Source organism: Pomacea canaliculata, linkage group LG8 (assembly GCF_003073045.1).
Source record: "Pomacea canaliculata isolate SZHN2017 linkage group LG8, ASM307304v1, whole genome shotgun sequence".
In the NCBI taxonomy this organism is placed as follows: domain Eukaryota; kingdom Metazoa; phylum Mollusca; class Gastropoda; order Architaenioglossa; family Ampullariidae; genus Pomacea; species Pomacea canaliculata.
The window spans coordinates 1,893,440-1,913,076 of record NC_037597.1 but is presented as its reverse complement, the minus strand read 5'-3'; the positions used below and the strand labels follow the sequence as shown (position 1 = coordinate 1,913,076).

The 19,637-nt window shown below is 37.5% G+C and overlaps 4 protein-coding genes across 11 annotated transcripts in view; 2 read left to right on the top strand and 2 right to left on the bottom strand.

Moving 5' to 3' along the window:
- The window catches only part of LOC112569961 (proteasome activator complex subunit 4-like), a 37,827-nt gene extending 34,857 nt beyond the window's left edge, over positions 1 to 2,970 (bottom strand). Inside the window, 1 exon segment of the mRNA XM_025248085.1 lies at positions 2,750 to 2,970. Within this exon segment, the coding sequence (XP_025103870.1) occupies positions 2,750 to 2,943 (194 nt within the window). The 5' untranslated portion in view covers positions 2,944 to 2,970.
- A 107-nt stretch (positions 2,971 to 3,077) lies between these two features.
- On the top strand, positions 3,078 to 6,561 carry LOC112569964 (acylphosphatase-1-like). Its single transcript, XM_025248090.1, has 6 exons — positions 3,078 to 3,196; positions 4,200 to 4,216; positions 5,059 to 5,168; positions 5,435 to 5,549; positions 5,800 to 5,913; positions 6,247 to 6,561. The coding sequence occupies exons 1-4, from the start codon at positions 3,142 to 3,144 to the stop codon at positions 5,547 to 5,549; spliced, it is 297 nt and encodes a 98-aa protein (XP_025103875.1). The 5' UTR covers positions 3,078 to 3,141; the 3' UTR covers positions 5,800 to 5,913; positions 6,247 to 6,561.
- An 844-nt stretch (positions 6,562 to 7,405) lies between these two features.
- On the top strand, positions 7,406 to 16,164 carry LOC112570052 (protein farnesyltransferase subunit beta-like). Of its 2 annotated transcripts, none has more exons than XM_025248248.1 (13): positions 7,406 to 7,890; positions 9,309 to 9,376; positions 9,931 to 10,006; positions 10,325 to 10,416; positions 10,804 to 10,853; positions 11,693 to 11,795; positions 11,942 to 12,025; positions 12,444 to 12,530; positions 12,931 to 13,060; positions 14,341 to 14,473; positions 14,631 to 14,742; positions 15,453 to 15,567; positions 15,803 to 16,164. In XM_025248248.1, the coding sequence occupies exons 2-13, from the start codon at positions 9,336 to 9,338 to the stop codon at positions 15,890 to 15,892; spliced, it is 1,113 nt and encodes a 370-aa protein (XP_025104033.1). In that variant the 5' UTR covers positions 7,406 to 7,890; positions 9,309 to 9,335; the 3' UTR covers positions 15,893 to 16,164. The 2 variants fall into 2 exon arrangements, with proteins under 2 accessions (XP_025104033.1, XP_025104032.1); XM_025248247.1 differs by lacking the exon at positions 7,406 to 7,890 and adding an exon at positions 8,448 to 8,617.
- A 136-nt stretch (positions 16,165 to 16,300) lies between these two features.
- Positions 16,301 to 19,637, bottom strand: part of LOC112570049 (crossover junction endonuclease MUS81-like) — a 34,976-nt gene continuing 31,639 nt past the window's right edge. For 5 of the 7 annotated variants that reach the window (XM_025248239.1, XM_025248238.1, XM_025248237.1 and 2 more), the window contains one exon: positions 16,301 to 17,797. In XM_025248239.1, the coding sequence (XP_025104024.1) occupies positions 17,690 to 17,797 (108 nt within the window). In that variant the 3' untranslated portion in view covers positions 16,301 to 17,689. Of the gene's footprint in view, positions 19,463 to 19,637 lie in introns of all 7 variants that reach the window. The other 2 variants (XM_025248241.1, XM_025248243.1) reach the window with 1 other exon arrangement.

Sequence of the window (19,637 nt, the reverse complement as noted above, 5' to 3'; positions counted from 1 at the left end):
AAACAGATGCCATATTCAGAGAAAGAACTGCGTGCCCGAGACGAGAAATGAACTCAGGGCAGCCAACCTTCACTGTATTGGTGACAGATGCTAACCGCTGTGCCACCGGACCGCTAGTCAAAGTAGGAAATGACAACACAGACAAAGAATACATAATGAAAAAGCATAGCCTGTGCAACTGCAATGAGAATGGCGAGCTCTTCACAGACTTCTGTTTGTTCAATGACCTTTAAGTCAGAGGCACAGTATTCATACTCACAAAATAAAGTGGACTTCACCAGATGGAAATACAGAAAACCAGATCAAACCATATCACCATCAATCACCAGTTTATAAGGAATCTGCTGGATGTTAGGGTAAGGTATGGCACAGATGCAGCCTCTGACCACCACCTGATTGTGGCAACCATGAAGATCAAGCTGAGGTCTTTACCTGACTCATTGGGTAGACCGCACCACAGATTCAATGCACTGTTTCTGAGAGACCATAGGAAGCAGAAAAAAATTCAACTGTGAAGTCAAAAACAAGTCTGAGAAGCTGGAGGGACTCCTTAAAGAAACAGTGGCCAACCACTGGACAGGACTACAGGCGACCTGGAAAACTGCCTGCACACATGTTCTGAGAAAGAAAGAGAAAGAACACAAGGAATCATTAATGTTAGAGACCTGGAAAAACATTGAGGAAAGGAAAGAGCTGAAACAGAAGATCAACCAGTGTCAAGAAAGCAGAAAAAGGAAGAGCTCAGAGCAAACTACTGAGAAATGAAATGAAAAGTGCAGAAGAGTGAAAAGTGTGACAAAAGACAGTTTGCACACAGTGTGACAGAAGAAACAGAACAAGCAGCCAGGCAAAACAACATGAAGAAACCATACAGAATTACAAGGACTCTGTCAAGAAGGAAGAACACCAATGCATGCAATCCAGTCAAGAATAAGAATGGCAATGAAGAGGATTGGGCACCGTCAGCATAGTATTTGCCCTTGTAAACCACGCGCTATGTCGCGTAGGTTCTCCTACGACAAGAGATGGAGCGGGACCCCAGCAGCTCCAAAGAAATCTATGACAAGTTTGTCAAGGTAATGATTGTCATCACTGGTGATACCGAGCAAAGATCTCGCTGGGCGAAACATTTTAAATACTAAACCGGCCACTACTAACAACCATTCCAGACATTCCTCAAGCTACTGAGCAGCTCCAAGTGATCAGCATTAAGTCATTAAGTCTCTGAAAACTAGCAAGGCAGTAGGCCCAGATGGCATTCCTGCAGAGTCACTCAAGGCAGACCCAATAGATGCAGCAGAGATGCTACACCCCTTGCTGAAGAAAATTTGGGAGAAGGAGCAAGTTCCAACAGACTGGAGGCTTGGCTATCTGGTAAAGCTACCCAAGAGAGGCAATCTGATCTATTGCAGCAATTGATGCAGGATTATGATACTGTCCATTCCCAGTAAGAGAGACTGAAGAATGCAGGACAAGAGACTGAGGCAAGAGCAGGCAGGCTTTTGGCAGCCTGCCAGCCAAGACATCAGGAAGCACAAGTGGGGCTGGATTGGTCATACCCTGCAAATGTCAGCTCACAATTTAACAAACTCTACACCTGGAATCCAAAGGGGAAGCACAGGGTTGGGAGACCCAGACAGACATGGAGGAGATTAGTCCATGGCGAGGAGATGGCATAGACCCAATTGAAGAAGAACATCCAGAACTCGATCTGCTAGCATAGTGTGGTTGCTGCCCTATGCTCCACTGGGGGCAAACAGGATTAAGATAAAGATAGTCTCTTTTATCATCATTTGTTGACCCACACATACAGATCTTTGTCTCCGTCTTTGTTCGTGTGTGTGTAAAGATACTGCATAAAAAGTATTCAAGTGTAGTTTTCATTTGCATATACAGTGTAGCTCAAAATGTCCAGGATTTTTTTAAAACCCTATACTAAATGGTTTATGGGTCCACACCCCCTCCCCATCCTCACAACAGATCTTGATAGATTTGGGGAAAATACATCTCTTCACATTGCAGCATCTTATGTTATGTGGTTTAGAGCACATAAAAAATTTTGCAAGGAATGAACAATAAACACATTTGCATATTGCACAAAATGAGGTACATAGAAGAATGTGTACACAAGCATAACCAGACTGAGAAAACATGCAAAAAGAACAAATTGAATGAAGTAAAGAACCTTGATGCATAATAACTGTAGTCTGTGCACCTCTCTCTCTCTCTCAAGAACATTGTGTGGTAATATTAACACCTCTGTCATTTGTGTGTGTTCTCATGTCCATTGAGAGAATAGAAACTTCTATAATCGGTGGTCAAATACACTCCTGGTTGTGGTTGAATCAGCTCCTAGCAGTGCTTGATTCGTCTATGGGCAGGTGTCCAACTAACTCAACTCACTCGAACATGGTAAAATTGGTCAAATAATCTAGTGACCAAAATTGCGTGAGGAAAGGAAAGCAAATTTTAGGTAATCTTCTTGCATATTATTTCATGCTTATTTTTTAATTGCAACTGTTAGCTTTATAAGTTTAAGATGTGATCTCTCTCACTCACACACACACTTTATTAACGTACTCTTTTGTCCTACTGTCCCTCCCCTTTCTCTCTCACACACACATTGTAATAAACAGGATGTATATCTACTACTTTACATTTTCAGCCGTTCATACATATACTACCTTGCTTGTGTATTGCAATCTGTTTACTTACTACTAATGTCAACGACAGAAGTAGCTGCTGTTACCTGTCAAGTTGTAAGGTCCAGTGGTTGGCAGAGACTTTGAGATCTCTAAGCTGAACCGCTTTCGCGAGTTTTTCCTTGATCTCTGCCAAAGCATTGCTCGATTCTTCATCAATCACATCACTGTACGGCAGTAACTTCGAATATGGGGACTCCTTCTGGGGATGGAATCCCAGTACGTCTTCTCTCTTCGCCATATCTGGGTTTTCTGCTACCTTCGCAAATGTCAGCATTACAAGCATTTCACGTAAGCGGCCATCTTTCAAGTTTCAAACTCTTTTTCTATCGTGATATCTAATTTGACGACGACTAATCAGCTCACCAACCATTTACTTTGTAACAAAACATAGGCACGAAAGGTAACTCTATGTGTTTTTAGGCGAGATTAGCTGACTATGGCGTCACGAAATTTGTTATCGGTAGACTTCGAGGTGTTTGGAACAGTTCAGGGTACAAAACGCTAATTCATGCTGAGTGAGAAAGATGTGATGTTTGTGGATCAGTTCATGCGTGCGGTGGACAAGAATGCATCGACGTCTCCATTGCACATGATGTATATTATGTAGGGTAACATGGCACAATTACTATAGACTGCCGGAGGTCGCAGCACCATAACCATTCATTGTTAGCGACTGTTTCTGTTATTTTATTATTTCTTATTACTTTGGTAGGTGGTTGGTTCAGTTTGGATTGGAAGCGTCTCGCCATATCAGCTGTAATTCGAGCAATGTTAATTAACAGTTAATGGCGACAACATTTTAGATCGATGTTCAGTTATTCAGTCGAGAGCAAGATCGACTTGCATCAGCCAAGGACGAGAAAGGAGAGTACATTAAAAAATTCGCTTATTTTGTGGTGAATTATCGCAAAGATGATGATTTGATAACGAACTAATATCCCTATACACGTCCTTGATTTGATCGAATCGACTGATGGTCGAACTGGCATATGGTCAAGTCGACTTCCCCATCCCCACCCCTGTAACACTCGATTTTGCTTCACCCATAACAGCCATGTCAGATATAAGAGGCACGGTATAAGTAAATAACATCAAACAGCTAAATTGTTTAAATGTGCATTTTTTTTAAAATCGTGCTTCAGCTTGCTGACGTTGACTGCACAGCATAGTTGTAACAGTTTTCTTTCTTGTTAAACTTTTTAATATTTTTTTTGAAGCCTGCATTGCTACACACATTGCTATCCTGTAAAATTGGATATCTTTTGCCATAACAGGTTCTAAACTTTCAACAGCTCATAACCCCAATATCACTAAATTTGAACGTGATCTTTTTTTTATTTTGTAATTAAAAACTTTTAAGACATTATGTTTGAGGTAGCGAGGAAGATGCTTGTAAGCTCGTCAGTCTAAATACATATATAATTAAAATGTAAACCATATTATCATGTCATTTTATAATTAATATGGCTCTTTTTTGTTTGTTGCTCAAAACAGGTGTCTTTTTTCGCAAGGTGAATAACATTTGGATAATATTTATGCAAACTGTTTGCTTGATGCACTTTACAAATTAAACGATGAATTGAAAATTTTTTCCACGGGACTCGCTTAGTGGGGTGCAGTTAGAAGATAAATGTCAATTATTAGGTTGTTATTTTGAAACTTTTCACATTCTGCATGTTTAGTCTTGCATTTTTCTATTGATAGCTTATATGTTTTTGCTAAGCGGATAATCTTTTGAATCATGATGAGTTATTGTTATGTAAATAACATGAACTATTTACAAGAAAGACAATATCACTTAGGAAAAAAAAATGGATAACAGTTAACACTTAAAAGTGTCACTAGAGTATCACTAATGGCTTTTTTAAAAAATAGAAAACAAGATTCATTAATTCAGGCTTGGATCTTATTTTCTATGTGCATGCTAAATTTCTAGTGCCTAATTATTTATCAAATTACCTGTCAAATTTTCTTTATCTGAAATATTGTAAAATTTCCTCCCGATTTCCTGTTCGGACATTTCCTTTAGCGTTAATGTCAACAGTGGTCTGCATATCTTTGTTGTGTTTTATTGCAGATCATTTTTTATCATCAATTGGAATTGGAAGTTCTTTTTAGACACTCTTCTTATGTATACTATTAGATTCTAAAGTGCTGAACCAGGAGAAGTAGTACTTCAGTAGTACTAAGAAATGTCTAGCTAGATCAAGGAATATGTGTCATGCAGTTTTTATTTATGGAAGAATTTGATGGAGTAGCATTCTTTTAAATGCCACTTTTGTCAGAATGTATTATGCACAGTCATTGAAAAATTCCATCACCATTCAAGTAAATGATGTGGGAAATGTTTTAGTTTACTAAGGATACAGCCAAGTCGAGAAACTGTGTCGGATGGGTGATGAACACCCGAGAGGGTACAGTCAAGGGAGTTGTTCAAGGGGAAGCCAACAATGTGGCATATATGTAAGTATTTGTATACAAATACTGATTATTTAGAATGTGTATACTTCCACCTGCATATACAACTATGAATAGCAAAAACAACTCATTCATTCCAGCCTATCATTACTAACACAAATTAATCACACCCAAACACTAAGGACTTTCAACCAGCCTACTAACTCCTGTCATCAAGAAATAACAGAAATGGAGACATGCCAAACATTATACAAAATATTGTACTGACTTATTAGTGCCTGATACTAATGCATATCTAAAATTTTGTTTAGGAAGAACTGGCTAAAAAATGAGGGAAGTCCATCTTCTAAAATCACTGACTGCACCTTCAAGAATGAAAGACAAATATCATCCCTTGATTTTTCTGACTTTAAAGTAGAGCATTGAGTAAGTCATAATGTACAATGCTATTTTTTAAAGGTCAGTCCAAGGACAACAAACTAATGACATCTCCATGTTTTGTTAACTCACCAGTAACTGTAGAAGACGATGTTCCCTGTGGTATAATTATCATTTGTAAGCACTAAGGAAACGACAAGAGAATTGTATAACATTTAAACAAAAATTTTCATTTAATTAAATAGTGATGATTGGTTGAGATTTTATCATTTACCATCCATTTGGTTCCTTGTTTCAGGTTCAAGCTGCATGTCATTTTGTTTCACCATTGAGCTTTGTCGGCAGTTTGAGTCTCAAATCTTTCTTTCCCAGATGATTGTTGGAGGCTTTTGTGAGGTTAACCTGTCTAAAGGTGCATATAGTTTTCCACAAACCACAATATAGTTGCCAAGTTAATTAGTGTCAATCTTCTTCAGTTTTATTAAATGGAATGTTGCTGAGCCTCAGTCAGAATGCAAGCACTTCCAGAAGATATCACCTTATTTGCATAAGCTCCATATTTAGTCTGTATGATGGGAAAGAAATATTCCATGCATAAGCACATGCTTGTGAAAAACAAAACAAATGTGTTGAAAGGAAAGTATGTGAATCTAATAAATTTTATAAGAACCTTTGTGTATGTGTGCTCTTTTTCAAGCTAAAAAAAAAAAAGAGGTAAATAATATGTACATTTGTGATTATTCAGTTTGGCTGACATAAACAAATGGACTGGACATACCATGCAAGACCTTTTTACCTGCTTCTAAAGAGTGACTTGACTGGTGATGTCAACCAGTGCAACTATCGTGCTGTTCTAACCCACCACCCAGTTTGCTGACAACCAGTCTTGTTCATCAGCTGGTAAAGGGATGAATGAGTGAATAACATTACTACTTATTTATTTTTATTGTATGCAATTATTTTAATACATAATTCATCAGTTGTGTTCTTGCAATGTGTTGGCACATTTGTTGGCCTATAAGTGCTCCCACTGGGTTATGAATAAACTTCTTGCCCCTTGCCTGTTTTGTCAGTCTTTCAGTCTGTGATCTTGTGTCATCCAGATTGATGATATTTGTCTAGGACTTGCCTTCCAAGTTTTAAAAATGAAGATCTGAGTTGTACATTCAATCTGTTGCATCTGATAATGTTGTCAAGCTCATGCTGGAGACAGTGTCTGATTTATACTGTATAATGTGATAATTGATATCAATCATTTGTATGATGTCTTATCACACACAACACTTTGAAGTTTAAATTCATATACAATATTGTACAGCTGCCCAAGTTTTCAGTGACAGCACCAGTGCGTTTATAAGTGGGGTTATTTAGAGAAACTAATGCCATCGGTAATCACCGCTGATAAGAATTAAAATTAACGCCTAATCGGTCGAGGCCCAAGTTAACGACCGCACACCCCATGGGTAAGCTCAATGTAGGTAGGAGATAGCGGGGAAAAAAAAGGTACTGTAGTCAAGGGAAAGCAGTCGAGAAGGCTGGCGTCCAGAAGGATAGGCGCACTGGTTCGGTTTGATACTTGTGTGGCACAGCAAACTTCCCCCACCCAGTTAATTAGCATTAGTGGGGAGCTGACTCTTGGGGGAAGTAAAGCAGCAAGGGAGAGGAAATGGCCATTGCTCTCCCATAAAGCTGAACTTCGAGAAAGTAAGGTCTCTTACACGTACATATTCCCCAACGATCTATATATATAAAAGGTTATGGACGACCTTTTTTTTTTTTAACCTCGTATTTGTCATTGGTACGTGAAACGTCCACGTGTTAGACCAGCGTGAGCTATAGAACGATACCAGATTAAAGATGACCGCGGGGCCCCTTCGAGAGCGGGGCCTGGGGCTGGCCGCCTCATTTGCAACCCCCAAACGCCGCCGCTGGTAATTATTTTGTTGATATCAAAACGTCTCATTAAATTTCATTTCCGGCTCTTCCGGAAGTACGACCGGCCTCAGGTTCGCCGAGACTGACCGCGGATCACTTCGCAAGAGGCCGAGAGTGAGTCTCGGCATACAGACATCAGTCCATAAATACACGTTCATGGTGCGAATGATGGACGTTCTCTAAATGGAACGTGATAAATGACGTAAAGTGACGTAAAAAAAATAGTGACGTCAAAATGAGGTAACGTTAGGAAGGAGCTAGACGAAGAGAGACGTTGGGAAGCAGCGAGAAGGAGAAAGACGTTAGAGGGCAGATAGAAGAAGAGGACGTTAGAGAGTAGATAGAAAAGGAAGAACGTTAGCGAGTGGAAGAAGAAGGAGCTAGGTCAGAGAGCGGATAGAAGACGGAGTGAGTTAGAAGAGATCAGCCTTTTCCAAGACAATGTGCCTCGCGAGTGAGTAGAGATTGAGTGTGATAGTCAAAGAAAAAGCCGTTGTGTTAGTGACTGTATTTTTCTAGTCAGGATTTTGTTCTTTTGAGTTTTCGTTTAGTAAACACGGGCAGACTCGTACAAGCGAATTCTTTTTTCTGAGTGAAAGAACGAGAGTGAAAGACGAGATCGAGGCACTAGCGGCGTCGTGACAGCTACACAAAAAGACAAAAACGATAACGATAGAATTGATGAGGAATTAAACAAGTCATCCATGGTTCCAGCACCTCACAGTCATCATCTGCTGTGTGGAAGAAGTGGAACTTTAAGTTAAAAAAAAATGTCCCGCACACCTCGAATTTAAAAAAATAGTTATCTACGTGTACTACATCGAGTTGCCAGGTGTTTCAAAAAACAACAAAAAAAAACCAAACAATTACACGACAGCCCATATAGTTCTAAATATCTTTTTCTTTGTGCATGCAGCATACAACAAGAAGACGATTAAATTATTTTTACATATCTGCACTATTAGATTTTCCGTGCCAAAGGGAAGTGATATATGTAATCATGTAGATGATCTCCCTTTGTGTAGACGAGCGGAAGTGTAGACGAGCGGCCGTAGTTGTCTCTCAACAGCATAGTAATGGCCAACGACGAAAAAGTATCGAAACTTCGTTGTTTAGAAGCGAATTTTGAACAGTCAAGATTCAAAAATGATTACCAGGAGACTCCAACAACTCGGGAACAAGTAGGTTATTTTGTTTTAAGCACCAAAATAATTGCAAAGATGTTATCAGTGAATACATCCATCAGCGGAGAATTTACTAATCTAGGAAATCTAAAAACCAAACAAGCTCTGCTTCATTTCCAGGACTCGATACACAAATAAATACTGAACCAAGGAGGAGCATGTAGGAATTTAACAATTCTCAAATAATTCTAAAAAAAAGAACTAGCCTTAATTCGAATGGTTATCTAACACCTCTGTCTTCATACATACTTTTAAATGCTTTAAAGATAACAAAATACAGTATGGGAAATACTCCGCTGTTACCACAGGCTAGTAAGCAGGACACATACAGAGCGAGAGAGAGCACATGCTTGAACTTTCATACATAATTTCACAGAGATGAAGCACACCCTCATTTTCTTTGAATTGTAGATTTTGCATCATGGACCATATTGGAGAGCAAACCCAGTTCACTGTTAATGCACAGCACAACCACATTTTGTATCTTATTGCACTGTAGTGTCATACACATGTCATTTTATGTCATTCAGTAAACATTGTATAAGGCAACTGCAGGTGGAGGTAAGCACTTTGTAAATAATAATTTTATGTTAGGCGCAGTATTTGCTTGAATTAGCTGGATTGTGCTGTATTTATATTATGCCACTGTTGTGCAGTAGTAATTTTTTTCCTTTTTTGCTGCTTCCAGAAAGAAGTTGAAAGTTCAGTATCCAGCATGTATGCATCTTTTTGCAACAAGCTTGATATATATCCGGAGTAAGTATTGTTTTAATTTATGTGCTAAATTTGAAGACTTATTCTGATATATTCTATGTTCCATTATATAAGCGGCAGGTTAGCTAGTTGTAATAGACATGTTTGTGCAATGGATATTATTGCAATCAAGTGTTAGAACAAGTGTTAAAGAGCCAATCATGTTAATACATACAGGCGGTCCTCGGGGTACGTCAGCCCCAAGTTATGATGTTTCATGGTTACGACACATCTCCCATTTACTGCATGAAGCCTTGTTTCCACTTATGAGGTTTTGCATCATAAACGTCATAATGCGAACTTCGTTTATTTTATATTTATATAAAATTTATTTTTATTTTATAAGTGTTTTTTGATAATTACTGTGTTAGGATAGGATAAGTGCTTATAGTATGTTATTTGCGTACAGTATGTAGGTATGTTCCAACTTACAGGGAAAATCGGTTTATGACGCAACGTAGGAGTGGAACAGCGTCGTAAGTTGAGGACCGCCTGTAATGTTTAAATATCACCACAATCAGAAAATGAAGGTGAAGCCTTTTACATTTTTTTTTCAGTATTCCACTTTTAGAAAGGAACAATCACAGAGAATTTCTTCTGAAGGGTCTGAAGACTCTTTCTCAGTCTTATCAGGTGAGTTCTTTTAATATCTTAACATTATTTGGTTTTCGGATGAGAAAAGTTAAAGCAATAAATTCATTGTCAGTAGTACCTTTCATTTCTCAGACAAATATTTTTGATGGCTCCTCTTAACTTTATTTGATTTTTCTTGGACTTTTCAACCCATGAAAATTATTTTGCTTTTAGACTTTTTACCAAAAGAGATTTTTTTAGAAAAATGTTGGAGGGTATGTTTGATAATCCGAGTTATTGTTTTGATTCGGTGTTAAAACATTTTACATAATATGTAGTTTTTTTTCCATATTGCATTATTAATGTGATATTTTACAGTGTCTGGATGCAAGTCGACCTTGGCTTTGTTACTGGATTGTACACAGTTTGGATTTGCTGGAATACCACGTTAGTGAGGAGCATGCCTTACAGTGGGTATTCATTTTTCACTCTTATAAAATCAATGTCTGATTCTCTTATTCTGATGACTGATTTAATATAATTGATCCAATTTTCCTGAAACGTAACTAAGATTAGAGTACTTAATTTTTCACAATTCAGAATACTTAGTCTGTCCTCAAAAAGTAATATTGAGTATGCTGTTTTACTCTTTGTCACTTATTTTGTATATTCTGTTGACACATTTGTCTGAGAATGCTTCTTTTTGATTGATAAAGATGGCACTATATCATTTATAACAGTCTAAAGTCTTTCTTAGCACTGCCAGTTCAAAGTTACTGACTAATTACTAAGGTGATATTAATAACAATATACCTTTTATTGAAAATAATGACACATCGAATTGATTAAACATTTAGAATTGCAGATTTTCTTGGGAGATGTCAGCATCCAAAGGGAGGCTTTGGAGGTAATTTTCATAAACTTTTGTTTCCATTTTTTTGAACCCCCTAAAGTAAAAACATACGTAATATCAAACTTCCCCTATTCTTACCACTCTTTCATGCTTCACAAACGCTTTTTGACTGGTGTAACTGATCAATCAAAGTTTTATTGTGAACATTTTGTTATTAAGTTTTCATGCAAAGTAATGTCTAATTTCTAACATCCTTTTCTTGTTGGCTTTGTGTTTTTTAGCCATTTCTGTTTTGAATTATTTTTGCAATGATATGGCCCAAGTTGCTTGCGTATGGCATGAAACATTCACTTGAAGTAGAACTATTTTTACCAATACAGATAAAGTGAAATCTTTTTACCAATGAAGAGAAAATTTTACCTGAAGAATGGTAAATTATTTTTATCATTGAAGCAAAATTGTTTTGGAGTATAGACTGTTCTGTAATTAACTGTTCATTACTGTGAAAGATGACTTCTCTGTATCATATTGCTTTGGTAAATGGTATTTTAGTTAGGTACTTGAGTTGTCATTTCTTTTTAGTTTGTCCTTTATTCAAATGCATGTCAAAGCTGTGATTTTTTTTATAGGTTTTCTTGGTTTTTATTCCTTTTTCCCATTTCAAGAAGAGTTAAAATTTAAGTCAACAAAAATGGTAACAGTATGGAAATAAGAGCACATTATTATGCAGATATGTGGACTTAGATGAAAAATTAGTTTAGAAACCAAATAAACTGCAGACCGTGATTGTCATGCTAATGTAGTAAGATAATCAGAGCTTCATTAGGGTCTGGGTTCTTAATGAAAAGAATGTTTACTAATGTGACATTTTAGGTCTTCAAACATTTTTTCAGGTGGTCCAGGTCAGGTTCCTCACCTTGCACCAACTTACGCAGCTGTCAATACTCTGGCTATTTTAGCAACAGTCACTGAAGATGTTTTCAAAGTTCTGAACAGGTGGGATGGAACAGTGATATCTGCTTAAGTATTTTATGACAATCTAAATTATAAGCTGTACCTTTTTTCTCTGTTTGTTATAGAAAACTAAAAAAAAAATTTGAATCATTATCATTTATATCACTGCATGGAAACAATGATTTCAGGTCGGGCTTGTACCAGTTTTTAATGTTAATGAGAGATGAGGAAGGTGCCTTTAGAATGCATGAAGGAGGGGAAGTGGATATCAGGTAAGGAAATATTTTTTAAATGGAGATTTGCACTGGAATCAGATTAAGATAAAACCACCGAAAAAAAGATTGCAATAGCCCTGTAAAAATTTTGATTCAGTTTTATAAATGAAACATGAAAAGTTTTTTAAATTAAAAAGAAAAGGGGTGAACATGGTACAATATTGTGCCAGAGCTTTGAAGAATAGTGCAAATTAAAGTTTCTACACTGTAGAAACAATAATCAGAAATCAAATTTGGATTTGAAACTTGGCAAAACAGGAAGATGTATTGATGAGAGAGCTGGGCCTGGAAATTTTTTATTTAGCCAATACTAATATGTTGCAATAGAAATAGTAGCAAATACATGTGTTTGTGTGCACATGCATGTACTTTAGTATTTTTTTTATGGACATAAATTTTTTTTTTTTTTTTAAAGGGGTGCTTACTGTGCAGCTTCATCAGCTCGACTAACTAACATGTGCACCAAAGAGTTGTTTTCAGGAACAGCTGAGTGGATCAGAAGGTGAAAATGTTGGTTTAAATCTAAAATTTATAAATCTGTATGTCAGCAGCTCTCTGGCCATTAAGTATTGCACAATGTTAGAGACAATTTGCTGAACGGTGTTGAAATAAAGTTTGTAGCTCTTTTCCATCAGATCCTGCAATAATAGATCAGTTGCCCCACATCTACAAAGCATTTTTTTCCCAAGCACCTTTCATAAGAGGAAAAGCTTAGAGGTTATCGACACTGTGGTGGCGTGATATTTCTTACATTTTTGGCGAACTATCAGAAGTTGATAAAAATCATTATGTAGCTCTTTCCTTACGTCTAGGAAAGCTGACATAGTGGGTCTATATCTGCAGTTCTTGTGTTTATAATTGTATTGTTTTAAATTTTGTTAAATATGTTTCTCCTGTACTAGGTGTCAGACCTATGAGGGAGGATTTGCAGGTTTTCCTGGGCAGGAAGCACATGGGGGCTACTCCTTTTGTGGCTTAGCTGCTCTGGTTATTTTAAATCAGCCCCAGCTGTGTGACATTCCACGCCTATTGGTAAGATATTGCCTCATTTTTTAAAAGGAAATACTACTGTTAAGAGTCAGCTAGTAGTGCATGCATCTTTATTATTTTGTTTTGCGTTTCCTCTGTGCATCAAGATTCCACCATTCCTCTTGTAATACAAGTTTTCTTTGATGGCATTTGCAACAACTGATACCATCTGATATAAGATACTCTCACATTTTTATCTTCATTCAGAACATTTTCTCTCTCGATCCTAGTTGCCCCCAGTGGAGCATAGGGCCGCAACTACACCCCGCTATTGGACCTGGTTCTGGGTGTCCCTTTCCAGTTGGGACCATGTCATGCCAGCTGCCTTCGCCTCTCTGTGGACTGATCTCCTCCATGTCTGTCTGGGTCTCCCAACCCTGCTCCTCCCCTGTGGGTTCCAGCCCAGAGCTTGTCTTGTTAAACTGTCGCCTGGCTTTCGCAAGGTGTGACTAATCCAACCCCACTTCTTGATGTCTTGGCTGGCAGGTTTTTGGTTGGTTTTCTGCCACAGGTCTGTGTTGGAGATCTCGGGCCATCTGATGTTGAGGATGTGGCGCAGACATCTGTTGACGAATGTCTGAATGTTGTTGATGATGGTGTTTAGTTACACGCTGTCTCAGATCCATACAGGACTGACTTTACATTTGTGTTAAAGATGCGGATTGTGGAGTGTAAAGATAAAGCCTTGGAGTTCCAGACAGATCGTAGGGTGTGGAATGAAAGCCTGGCTTTGTTTATTCGGCTTCTTACATCTTTATCTATACCTCCATCTTTGCTGACTGCTGCCAAAGTAGGTGAAACGGTCAGACTCTTTAATACATTCCCCATGTAGTTGTAGTGGGGTTTCTTGCTTCTTGTTGACCCGCATTACCTCCATCTTCTTGATGTTGATGGTCAGGCCAGTCATCGCTGCTTCTTCTGGGAGCTGAGTGAGCTTTGTCTGTGCATGTTGCGGCTTGTGTCATTCACAAAGTCGAAATCCTCAAGTTGCCTGGCGAATGTCCACTGAACGCCCGTGTTGCTGTTAGAGATTGTTTTTCTCATGATCCAGTCTATGATGATCAGGAAGATTGTCGATGAGAGCATACAACCTTGCCTCACTCCATTCCTCTCATTCAGAACATAGTGATAGTTTTGTTAAGAAGGCTCTTGGCTAGCTTAGTACCCGTTCATCTGCTTTCAAAAGTTCTGTTAGAAAGCAGTGACAACAGTGCCATGACCATCATGAAGATAATAGTGTAATAACATTCAATGTTACAATCTGAATCATGTTTTTGCTGTAGCGATGGACAGCAATGCGCCAAATGAAATATGAAGGCGGATTTCAAGGCCGCACTAACAAGTTGGTTGATGGCTGCTACTCCTTCTGGCAAGGTGCTGCATTTCCTGTCATTCATATGGTGTTGTGCCAGGAAGGTAAGAAAGCATTACATTTATTTAGTAATAAACAAATAATGAAGTCATAGCTGTAGAAATGGATGCCAAGATCAGAGTTTGATAAAGCACCTTGTAGCTGCTTTTATCTCTGCCAAGAGTGACTTGTTGGTAAGGTCTGTTTTTTCTGTTTTAATAGATGATTTAGCTTTGAGTGCATCTGGCTGGATGTTCAGTCAAGAGGCTTTGCAAGAATATGTGCTCATCTGTTGTCAGCATCCGCTGGGTGGTCTCCTTGACAAACCAGGAAAGTACGTAGAAAAAAAATAATTGAAGTTAAAGGCTTAACTTTCATCATTTGGTAGGAAAGAATGGTTTGACCAGGAAGTGAAGGTACTTGACTGCATGGAGTAGTCAGCATGTCTCCCACCTGTCTGGATAAAACCCATTCTTTTCTGCTCTTAGGAAAAAGTTCAGCCTTTAAGTAGAATATAGACTAGCTTTGAAAACAGCACAGCTGTACATTGCTCATTATTTAAAATATTTTGGCTTTGAACAGGTTCAAAATATGCATTTTATATGACCCATTGGTTATACTTCCACATGGAAAGATCATTTACACACAAGTTTGTGCGTTGCGTCTGCCTTTAACACTGAAATATGACATTGTCTTGACCAGGAAATTAGGCCAGTCTTGTTGGCTTTTATTAAAATATTGGTTTTGAATACAGCATTTGTAGATGTAATTTTAGAATGTTCAGTCATAAACACTGTTCTAACATAGATTTTGTTATCTTTACTGTTTCAGTCATAAAATTTCTCTCTCTCTCTCTCATACAGAGATGTGGGGCAGGGTAGGGGGAGGAAAGCATTGACATACTTGTCAAAATGTTTTCCTTCTGTAGAATTTTCAGAAGAGCTCTAAAAGTGTCTGCATGTTCATAGCGATCACTTTAAGACCTGACATGGATGTGTATAATAATAGAAGTAGGCTGCTATATGAGCACTCCATATGTTGCAGACCTCGTGATCACTACCATACATGTTATTGCCTCTCTGGATTATCTGTAGCCCAGCATTTTACAGGAGGCGTTTTAGCCCACACTTGCGTTATCGGAAGTCCTAACAACCTTTTGGTAAGTGATCTTCTCTAAAGGGACAAGTGCTAGTCATCCAGAAATTGTAACAGATAATGTGTGGGCTAACAGAAAATCGGAATACATTTAGAGGAAGTTATCTATATACCAAATAATGAAATTGAACATAAGCTATTGCAGCAATAGTGGATATGCCGAGAGAGAGAATCAATTTTATTTAAAAAAATTATTTAATTGTATTTTTTAAAATTTATTAATATATTTTTATTTGCAGAGACCAGTGCATCCAGTCTTCAATCTGTCAGTTGATGCAGTCTTACAGACTTCAAGGCATTTCCAAATGGAAGGGGCTCCTACTCTCTGAAACAGATCTGCTTCAGTGGACTGAGAAAAAAAAAGCATACCTGAAGCAGAAAGACAGTAATAAAATATTGTGCAGACATCCAGAAATAATATGCTGCCCTTAAATTGTTCATAATTTTTATTTCAGGTTCTTAATGTGGTAATTCTGAGTTACAGCACTGCAGGAAAAAAAAAAAAATTTGAAATGAGTTTTACAGTATACTAGGGGACTGGTGATCTGAATGGAATGAGAGTAAAATTTTGTGTTGCTTGCATTAAAATGACCAAAAATCAGTTTTCATATTGTTTATGTGTAGTGTCAACCCTACACATGAGTTTAGTGCAACAGTTAACCCTTTGGGCATGACAGAAAAGTATAAATATTACAAAGACTGGCTAATAACTGAAGACAATACTGGGTGTTTTTTTTATTATTGCTGCTCTCAGGTAAACAGACCAAGAAACCTATACATTTTTGGAAAGGAGAAACCTTGAACTTAGCAATAAAAGTAATGAAAATCACCGTCCCCATTCCCCAGCAAAGCCACAATCATGGCCAAAGGGTTGAGTAATTGTCACAAATACAAGATTGGTTGTAATATGTTCAGATTTGTCTTAAATGTTCTTTTTCTGCATGTGGGTCTTCTTTGCCATGATACAGCCTCACTTGCTGACTTGGCATCTAACATCATTCCCTTTTCCCCCACCATTTTAGCCCTACACACTTCCAGTGATTATTATGCAGCTACCAAGTTGAAGTTGGCCACAAAAAAATGGTTGTGAAAATCTTAAAATAGGTGACCAAATACATATGTCAAAGTTATGCTATTGCAATATTGAGAGTACAAAAAATGAAAATTCCATCTCAATTTTAGGCACATTTTCCCCCAAATCTCACAAAACAGCAATCCGTAATAAATGTTCTAAATTAAAATTGTCATGGCCAGAAATTCCATTACTGCACCCAAGAATATTATCTATCAATAAAATACGCCCACTAATGTTGCTTTTTGACACCAGATCTCAAAACACACCATGCACTAAAATCCTTTCAAAAACACCATTAAGAATTGATCCATTTAACCACACTAAAAACAACAACAAATAAAAAAACCCCACAATATTCAGTTATCAAAAGTTGTAGATTTCTTCTTACTGTTACCATGGTACGTGTATTATGTTGAAATTTCTGTTTCTCATGTCAAACATTTTATTTTGATATTTGTAGATCAATTATACTATAGTGTGCATAATACAACTGTGGTATGCATGCGAAGTACAGTTGCAAGTGCTCTGCTGTTTATTATTCATTAATAAGTTTAATAACAAGAGTACCAGGCAAAATTTCATGTAAGGCTAGGATGTTGGTGCGCATTCCAGACAGCATGGGACAAAATACTGCTGACTGGTGGAGGGGGAGATAGTGCCTGCTGAAGCATACCCTTCTCTTTCTCCTGTGCTGCTGTCTGTCCTGTCTCCTTGGTTGACCAGATGAAAGGATAGGAAGCCCTGTATGATGGTCTGGCTTTTTCACTTCTTTACCTCTTCATTCCTCATAAGAGTACACTATCAAAATTATGATGTTGAAATAAGTATAGCAATGTCACAATTTGGTCTGCTTAGTAGATTTCTTTTTCTCAGACCTTTTTAGAGCTGGTAAGGGTCAAACACTGGATTTACAAAGGTATGCACCCATCCTCAAACAGGTGTATATGTACACACACTGTCAAACACTGAGATCTTACAATAACTATTAATATTGTATGATAGTATAACACAAAAGCCATATAAAATGCATCAATAATAGGTGTGTAGATGACTACAAAAAAAACCACATGAGCAACATTTTTTTCGTCACGAAATTCACAACAGTTTCATAGAGCCATACAACCTTGCCACTTGCCGACTGATTGAACTTCCTAAATTCCTGTTTGAGAAAGAAAAGAAAAAAAAAAATACAAGGTGTTCATTCTTGCAATAGCAGGTAAAGGCGCACAGGCACTGATGCATGCACACAAAATATACACATGGAATAGGATGTGCACCTAGTCAACTAAGCAATGTATTTGATTACTGCACTTTAGATGTTTTAAAGATTAATTTGTTGCTAGATACAGATGCCATTTTATCAAACATTTCTCAATATCAGGTCCACCCACCCACATAATGAATTGATTTAAAAAAAAGTTATGCCTCCATAAGCGTTAAATTGGTAAATGGTCATGTGATTCAGCAATAAAAAAAGCTGCACAGTTTGACAATGAAAGCTCCTCTGCTGGTTCTTGTGCTTATCTCTCCATATTTGTTGTGAAGTAATAATATGCAGTTGGATGAACTTGCACTCTGCCATGAAATTATTGGCTCTTTAATTTCCTGCTAAATGTGACTCTAGCTATATCAATATGGTGCTGTGCACTTTGAAATCTTCAAATATTTACCACTTAATCTATTTTCTGGAATGAATTAATTCTGGATTACAGAGCATGAGCATGTAGTCTTCTTTCTGAATGCCTGACAGTTACACACAGAGTGGTCACAAGCAATGCCCAAGGCGTCTTTCTCAACGGACCAGTTCTTGTGGTAGAGTTGAGAACATAACTGAGAAGAAACGGCTTGCTATCAGGGTTGGGACTGTCTGCATTCTCAACTGTATTACAATAACAACAATAAATAAAGAGAAAGAACAACAGAAGGATGAACAGCACAAATGACAACAACAAATCAACTGAATTCTTAACTTTAATTTCATTGTTTTTGTTTCCCTGTATCTTTTGTTTTGTATTTTTCAAGTGGGGATAATATTTTCAGTTCATTCCTAATGGTGACCAACAAAAGATAATTCATCTGGGTTAGGGTACGTTTACTTTTTGAACAATGCAAATGGCCATCAGTTCATGCCTGACAGTGCCCATTCACTATCTGAAAAAGTGTTTCTTTTAACTCCAGGTAAATTATAAATTAGCCTGCACCATAGAGATAAAGCAGGTGATGTAGGATAAGTAGAAGTATTGTTTTATTTCTGTTGTCACACTTGTGGCTTAAGTGTACAACACAGTGTTTACAGTCACTGATTTTAATTGACATGACTGTGCTTCGTATGTGCTAATGATAAACAATGAATTTCTTGTAATATTTTGTAATATTTTCTTGTAATATTTTGTAATTCATAAATTGAAGAGGGAAGATGTTTGAAACAGTGAATTGGAGAAAAAAGGTGACCAAACAAGAAAACAATCACAAATTAAACCACTCACAATTTCAAACTATATTATTTTTTGTTGTTGCTCTTCCTCCTTTTCTTAATCCTTTTTGTTCCATTGTTTTAAAAAAATACATAGAAAAACAAGTGCTTGCAGAGTAATTGCCACAGAAGTGCAGATATTGATCTAGTAGAAAGGACAATAAATTTACTAGATGGATACAGGCTACTCGTTCTAAGCTTTGGGGGTAAACAAACATACATGATAATTGGAAAACAAATAATACTACAGTGTAGACAATAGCGTACGCCAATGTGCACACAAAACTTCCGTCAGCTATTTGAAGTCGTTACAGGCCCTTCTCACCATCCAAATTTTGTTCTCAACCCCAACTGCAAGAAAAGGTAGGGTAAGAAAAACGCCTCAGGCAGCTGGCAATGCTTTCGACTTCCACCTTGTATACTTTTTGGGGTAGATAGATGCAATTTACAATGACTGATTGCATGTAATAATGCCCTGTGTCCTGCCTCCCCCACCTGGGTCAAACCAGCCATGAATAAAAAGTCT